The sequence below is a fragment of the Rhipicephalus microplus genome, chromosome X (genome assembly GCF_043290135.1).
Source record: "Rhipicephalus microplus isolate Deutch F79 chromosome X, USDA_Rmic, whole genome shotgun sequence".
Classification (NCBI taxonomy): Eukaryota; Metazoa; Arthropoda; class Arachnida; order Ixodida; family Ixodidae; genus Rhipicephalus; species Rhipicephalus microplus.
Genome location: NC_134710.1, coordinates 4,794,298 through 4,802,342, shown reverse-complemented (window position 1 = coordinate 4,802,342; position 8,045 = coordinate 4,794,298). Strand labels below are relative to the sequence as shown.

At 46.6% G+C, this 8,045-nt stretch overlaps 1 protein-coding gene across 1 annotated transcript; it reads left to right on the top strand.

The window, feature by feature from the left end:
* The first annotated feature begins 3,722 nt into the window (after window positions 1-3,722).
* Window positions 3,723-4,926, top strand: LOC119175548 (ubiquitin-conjugating enzyme E2 Z). Its single transcript, XM_037426460.2, has one exon. The coding sequence runs from the start codon at window positions 3,847-3,849 to the stop codon at window positions 4,924-4,926; it is 1,080 nt and encodes a 359-aa protein (XP_037282357.2). The 5' UTR covers window positions 3,723-3,846.
* Window positions 4,927-8,045: the final 3,119 nt, after the last annotated feature.

Here is an 8,045-nt window from a genome sequence, read left to right as displayed (position 1 = left end):
GGTCACCAGCCGTTTGGTAGCGTAGGTTTCTCAGCTCGCGACTGCTTCTGCACAGAGCTGATAGACGAGCGGACGAGACGACGCTGAAATAAACAAGGTTTATGTACAGCATATATACAGAGGCGTTACAAATTAGGCACTGGGGCCGACAGCTTAGAGACCCGAAGAGCCGAGCTCTCCTCTCTAACACATAGGTCTGCTAACACATAGCTCAACTGCGACACACATGTCTACTCTCAAATAAGTCTGCTAACACATAGCTAAACTGCGACACACATGTCTGCTCTCCAACAGGTCTGCATGCTAACACATAGCTCAACTCTCCATCACATAGCTCTCTTCTCTGACACACAGCTCAACTCTCTATCACATAGCTCTCTTCTCTGACACACATGTCTGCTCTCCAACAGGTCTGCTGCTCGTGACGCGCCGCAGGGCTTCTTTTATATGCACCGAGTGGATTCTTTGAGGAACCAAATGTCCAACCAGAAGCGCCGCTGGTCGTGAGGTCAGAATCCTCCAATGGGGTCGCCGCTGGGCCGCGCCATTCTTTGTCATCGAATCTGGAGAGGCTGCGCTGCAGGTGGCTGCACCCAAGGACGAGTGACGTCACCAGGCATTGCGTCAGACCCGCCAGACAGGAAGGCGCCGGTTGTTTGCTCAACGGGCTCGCGGGCAGAGGTGACTCACTGCACGTGCGCGACAGAAAGGCGCCGTCGCGTGTTGACGCCGTTGAGTTGTTCATCGCGTCAGGCGGGCTCACGTGCTGGCGTTGACACAGATTTCCTTTTTCCGAGGCATGGACGTTCGCTGTGGACTTGCAGGCATAACACCGCAGCTTGCCTGATGCTCGTGCCACGATCATTGCGGCGGGCTACTTGAACGTGGCCAAAATGTCGCAGCAATACGTGCTCTTTTGATACAGCCGTCACGTCGGGTTAACGTCAATTGTGGTTAGGTGCCATGCGTTGAAGTTCATTCACGTAGCAGTGTCCAGGGTCAATATTTTCGTGAGCATCAGCGCTTCTTATCAGCTCCTGGTGTTGCTAATACGCATGTTCCAGTTGGCATCGTTGCGCAAGAGCAAACAACTGATTATGCAAACATCTGCAACTCTGCAACATATGTCTGTGCGTGCAACATTCGTTCATATATTAGCGTCATTTTACGACGTGTCGCTCAATAAAAACATTGCAACACGGTCACCTTCCCCCTGCATGCTTCGCATAACGTCGATTCCCATGCAGGTACGTGGAATCTGCTGATTTTTTTCCTTTTGCATCATCATCATCAGCCTGACTACGTCCACTGCCGGACAAAGGCCGCTCTCATGTTCCGCCAGTCAACTTGGTCTTGTGCTTGCTGCTGACATTTTATACCCACACACTTCTTAATCTTATCTGCCCACTTAACCTTCTGTCTTCCCCTATCCCGCTTGCCTTCTCTGGGAATCCAGTAAGTTACCTTCAATTACCAGCGGTTATCCTGTCTACGTGCTACATGCCAGGCCCATGTCCGTTACCTCTTCTTGATTTCAACTATGATATCCTTAACCCCGCTTTTTTCCCTAATTCACTCTGCTCTTTTCTTGTCTCTTAAGGTTACACCTACCAATTTTCTCTCCATTGCTCACTGCGTCGTTCTCAATTTAAGCTGAACCCTCTTTATATGTCTCAAGGTTTCTGCTCCGTAGCTAAGTACCGGCAAGAGGCAGCTGTTATATACCTTCCTCTTGAGAAATAGTGGCAATCTACCCGTCATGATTAGAGAGTGCTTGCCATTGTGCTCCACCCCATTCTTATTCTTTAGTTACTTCAATCTCATGGTTCGGGTCCACGGTTATTACCTGTCCTAAGTAGATATAGTCTTCTATAACTTCAAGTGTATTATTACCTATCTCGAAGCGCTGATGTCTTCGGAGGTTTTTGTACATTACTTTCGTTTTCTGCAGACTAATTTTAAGACCTACCTTTCCGGTCTCCTTGTCTAGCTACATAATCATGAGTTGCGATTCATCCCCCGAGTTACTAAGCAATGCAATGCCATCGGTGATGCGCAGGTTACTCAGGTACTATCCATTAACTCTTACACCCAACTGTTCCCATTCTAAGACTCTGAAAACCACCTGTAAACATGCGGTAAATAGCAATAGGGAGAATGTATTCCCTTGCCTTGCACCCTTCTTGATTGTCATTTTGTCGCTTTCTGTACGGAGCACCATGGAGACAATTGATACTCTGTAGATTTCTTTTGGGATGTTTATATATGCTTCGTCGACGCCCTGATTCCGCAGTGTCTGCATGACTGCTGATATGTCAATTGAATAAAATACCTTCTAGTAATCTATGAAGGCTATGTATAGTGGTTGGCTATATTCTGAGAATTTCTCTATTAGCTGATTGATATTATGAATGAGGTTGATTGTTGGGTAGCCTGTACGAAATCCTGCTTGTTTTTTTGGTTGATTTAATTTTAACGTTGTCTAAATTCTATTAGCAATTACCTTTGTAAATAGCTTGTATACTACGGAGAGCAAGCTGATTGGCCTGTAATTCTTCAAGTACTTGTCATCTCCTTTCTTATGTATTAGGATGATGTTAGCATTCTTCCAAGATTCTGGTATTCTTACCGTCAGGAGACACCTCGTAAACAGGCTCGCTAGTTTTTCTAACACAATCCGTCCTCCATCTTTCAGCAGATCTGATGTAGCCTGATCCTCACCAGCATGCAGCTTTGGCTTATTGCATGCTCTCCAAGGCTTTTATGACTTCTTCTATCATTATTGGTGGGATGTCATCTAGGCCACCACTAGTTCTATATTAAGGTCATGGTTGTTCCGGCTACTGTACAGATCTTTGTAAAACTCCTCCGCTAATTTAACTAGCCTATCCCACATGCATACGTAAATTTGCTACAGCATACCGAGCACCAAATGGCATTCGACCACATCTGCCTGCCAGAGCCCCCCTTCATGTCACAGTGATCCCCACAAAAAAAGAAAGAAAAGAAAATTCTACCTACGTACCTTGGCGTAGTTCACGTGACTGGTTGGCATGTCAGTTAGAGAATGAGGAGGCTTTTATTCCCATCAATTCTGAACTTTTGTTCAGAATTGGAAACAATAGAGCACTATTTTTTGTCATGTCGCCGATACGAATTGCTCAGGAAAACACTCTTAGTCCTCCCATTCGGTAGCCTGGGGCTGAGTGTCACAATAGAAAACATACTTTCCTTCGGTGCTTACGATCTGGGCTTCAGCCACGAGAACGTTTTCTATGCAGTTTGCAAGTACCTAAACGAAAGTAAAAGAATTAAACTTTTATTTGCGTGATTATTATTTGTGCGAAAAAATTCCAACATACACAAGAGCAATGTTTAACCATGCCGATTCCTATTCAATGTAATGATTAATTGTTTTATCTGAACGAGTGACAAACAACTATTGCACTCCTTTCATTCTGCCTAGGGTGTCTTTTCTTTTTTCTTTCTTTTTTCTGGTGGGTGGTTTTGATATTGAAAAAAATCTTACTGAATTAAGTCATCGATTCTTGGCCGATTCCTCCGAGTGGGTACGAGCCACGGCTGTGAAATCATCATCATCATAATCACGCGAGCAGCGACGCAGGAGAAGGAGGAAGAGGAGGCGCTGCTGCAGCGAAGAGTGGGTGTATGCCACAGTAGCAGAACAAGAACGAGTCTTTCCTTTTGCTGCTGACGTCGTGCTTACCACCTCGGGCTCGCACTTCCATAGGGTATCCCCGGCAGCGTGAAAAGGTCGCGGCATCCGTGTGCGGAAGGAAAGGTGTGAGAAAAGCGGTGCGTGAAAGACCTACTACCACCTTTGAGATGGCGACGCCGCCAGAGCAGGCTCCAGACACCGTGGCTAGCACCAGCACCACGACAGGCGAGACAGACGACGAGACCGACGACGAGACCATCGACGAGACCGACAACGAGTTACTCAGCGCGTACGTAGATGTTTCGAGCGACTACGAGAGTGATAACGACGAGACTGACAACGCGTCTGTAGCGGCGATGAAGTTTGCGAAAAGCACCACCGCTTTCCACGCAAAGTCTACTGACATCGCAACCGCCAACGCCAATTTCTCCGCGCTCAAGCTGTATGCGGCCCTCGAGTCATCGAGCAAGACGAACCCCTGGCAGCCGAACGTCAGCGAGTACGAGGAGACGACACCGATGTGCCGGATGCGGGTCAAGCGCGACATCACGGACCTGCTCACCGACCCGCCACCGGGAGTGCACGTCGTGCCGGCGGAGCACAATATCACCGTGATGAACGCGCTGGTGCTGGGCCCCGATGACACGCCGTACGAGGGCGGTTTTTTTCACTTCGTGATACAGTGCCCGCCCGATTACCCGACCAATCCGCCACGCGTTCGCTTCATGACCACCGACTACGGCGGCGTGCGCTTCAACCCGAACCTCTACGAGTGTGGCAAGGTGTGCCTCAGCATACTGGGCACCTGGACAGGGCCGGCCTGGAGTCCCGCGCAGAGCATCGCCAGTGTGCTCATCTCGATCCAGTCGCTGCTCTCTGAAAACCCGTACCACAACGAGCCGGACCACGAGACCGAGTGGCGTCCGGGGGACTCCAAGCGGTACAACCTCATCGTCCAGCACGAGACAATCCGCGTGGCCGTTTGCGATGCCATCGAGGCCTGCCTCAACGGATGTTCGATTTGCCCACCTCCTTTGAGGGACGTGATGCTCAAAACGTTCCCGGACTATTACGACAAGTACGAGGCGGTCATCGTGTCCAATGAGCACCTCACGGGCAGGTCCATGGAAGATCCGTTCGGCACAAGGAGGGGGCAGTTTCAGTACAAGACTTTGCTCAAGCGACTGCAGGCACTGAAAGGACGAGTGCAAGACTGGTTAAAAGCTACGCGTGAACGGAGTGAATGAGCGGCTGAACTTCCGGGTTGCTGCCCCGGAAAAGAGTCAATGGTTGAATCTGTAAAGTTTTTTTTTCTCATTTTTGCGGGCTAACTTGTGTGATGCCTCATTTTTGTCTACTTGGTACGGAGGTGATATACGTAGTGTATATCGCCGTATATCACATACTGCAATATATGCTACGTATATCGCCTCATTATCTTGGGATAAAACAGAAATAGTATTTAGGGGTAAGAAAGCTTGTCGAATAAGTTTGACGGGTCATGACATGATTAACTTGCAAATACTGTTGCGTACGTTGTCAAACCTTTTGCTCCACACATATGTGGCACATACCCACATACCCCGCGCGGCGGTATGCGGGTATAAAACATGGGTGATTGACAATTCGTTGGCCCTGGAGCGATGGGAACACACATTTGTAATTTAAGTGCAACAGCGCCGAGAAAACTAAAACTGGCAGCTGTGACCCGATCAATGCAAAAGTTAAATATTAGGGCCCCAGCAAGAATTGAAACCTTTGGAAAAAACAGCCTATTGCTGGCGAAACGGCCATTGTGGTTGCGTTGCTGGCCATTCAAATTTATAAACATGACATATGTACTCCTATGACAAACGATTCACGTCGGCTTAGCGTCAGTTAAACACTTCGTTGACATCCACGGAAGTTGGTCTATACGTACGACTAACCAGAGTTATTATCATCGCAAGCACAAACGCTTCATATCCACTTACCTCTTCTGTGTTGATTAGAGCCATGTTGCTTTTAGCATCGTTGCACAACTGTAAACATCGGTTGGTTATTTAAAGTATCCGCGACTGTTCAACTTATGTCTGAGCGATGAGATTTGTACGTGTATTTAGCATGATTTCGTAATGTCTGGACTAATTAAAAAGTACAAGGTCACACCCCTTGCGCATGCTTCGCATTACATTAATCCCCATGTTACATGGTATCTGCCAATGAAAATGACGAAAAGTCCCTCTTGTCTATGGGATCGGGACGTATGTCAATCTGTAGGGCTTCTTCGGAAAGGCCAAACAATATAGCATTTCAGTAAACATTTAATTTCATTTTTTATCTCGGCCGAGTGTTATTGCGATATCATCTATATGGACACTATAAATATGTTCTCGCCATCGACGTCACTATGGCCGTCATGTACCGTAAAAAATCCCCCATCGACGTTATTCCCCTGTGTACCGTATGATCTACGCGCGGGTAAAAATGCGTGAACGGCGGGGTTGAACATGGCAGATCAAATGTATCGGCCCATATCCATCGACCAGAGGGCGCATGCGATAAGATTAATCCCTGGGTGAAACATGCGATAAAATGCTGCTGAATCAAAGGGTAAACGTCACATTTGCTTTGAAGGCGCATGAAAAAACGCGTAAGTGAAGGTAGGGAAGGGGAGGAGCGTTCGAGCAGCGGCTGTGCAGGTTCACTATAAGGACGCGGCGGCGAATGCTGTATTGACAGACATCAGCGAACGACTTGTATAATCTTCTGCCTTCTTCACTCTCAACGAGAAGTGACTGTGCGAATTTCTCTTTCCTAGCGCGAGCGGCTGTGTTATGTTGCAGCAGCGTGTTGTAGAGCTACGCAACACTGGATGTAACCATTTAGCCTTACCTAATTTGCCGCTACCGCATTCATTACATCACCCTTGCGGTGAGACTGGGATATTTTTTCATAGTTTGTCATATTTAAAGTGCTGCGTGAACACAAAATGACCAGCATGCCTTCTTTTTCGACCATCATAAAGCCCTGTGCGTTGCATCGAATAGCTCTGTGTGATAAGACGTATGTAGATCAAAGCTTTCAGAAAGTTCCAGAGACTGGTGCTGTCACAGGAAACAACAAACTCTCATTGATAGAACATATTTTACGACCACGATTAGTCTTTTTCGTGATCCATGGGAGCCGGTGCTCATGCACTTTTATCACGTTTTAAAATTCCGTGGTTTTGTATGATTCTTCAACATTTTTTGTGTTTTAATTTCTCCGTTCCTCCTTTTCTTTATTGGTGAAAAGCGCATATACATATATCTATGCTCGAAAGTATAGCCAGCAGTCTTACGCTTTCCGTGTTAGGATGACCGATACCGCAGTTTGTGACCACTGTGACAGCGAATAAACGACTCATTATATCTTTTGTGACTGCTGACAGTATAATGGACAGCAACGTCTTTGCAATGAGCTGAACATATCAGCTAATTAGCGTCTGTTGAAGGGAAAAAATACGATATCACAACTTGGTGAGGGTAAACTGATGAGAGCGGCGCCAACTCCGAGGTATCCGGCATTGAGGCACCCCCAAATGGACTAATGGCTTTTCATCAACGTTGCTTTTCACGAACGAGAAAAGCTCTTATGAGGGCTACCAAAATATCGCTGTTTGGGGTGCATCTTTCCCTAATATATGTTCTTTATGAGGTGCTTATTTCTTATATTTTGCAAGGCGTTTTTCGGAGTTCAATAATACCTTTTCGGAGAAAATAAGCACTTTATCGCAATTTATATAGTACTTATTCCCGATTCCGTGAAAAATTGGCATCTGCTTTCTCAGTTTTCTCACATTGCTCCAAATTCATATTTGGTGGTATGTAAAGACGACAACATCAGAACACATGGACTGTAATTTAACTATCAGGGAGGCGCGCGCAAACACAAGCACAATTAAGTTGAAATATTTGAATGCAGGACCTTGTCCGTATAACAATCCTAAAGCTTGAGGTAATATACGCAAATGTGTACTTGTAATAAATGCACGAATATTTTACGAAATTGTGAGCCATGGAAGGGCACCGCTTTCGAGTGGTGATTACCGGCCTCTGTAGAAGGGGGCGTATCAACATGCCGAGTGATGTTTTGCTGTCCCGCTGAACCACTTGATAGTATATCATAGTGGTCCTACGCCTAGAGAGCTCCTCGTCACACATGGTTGCAAAAATTGTCACTGACATGACATCAGCGAAGCTCCGGTAACTCATCGATGGGGATGAAAATGGCGAAGTTCTTTTATAGAATGGTCTGTCGACGTAATGCCTTTCGCATTATCTTCATATAGTTAGTTATTTATGTATGGAAGACAGGGTGAGAAGCGATGACACGCTAGCGCTAA

What these genes read in the sequence shown, in the direction of transcription:
- LOC119175548 (XM_037426460.2), top strand. Translation starts at nt 3,847, where the DNA reads ATGGCGACGCCGCCAGAGCAGGCTCCAGACACCGTGGCTAGCACCAGC.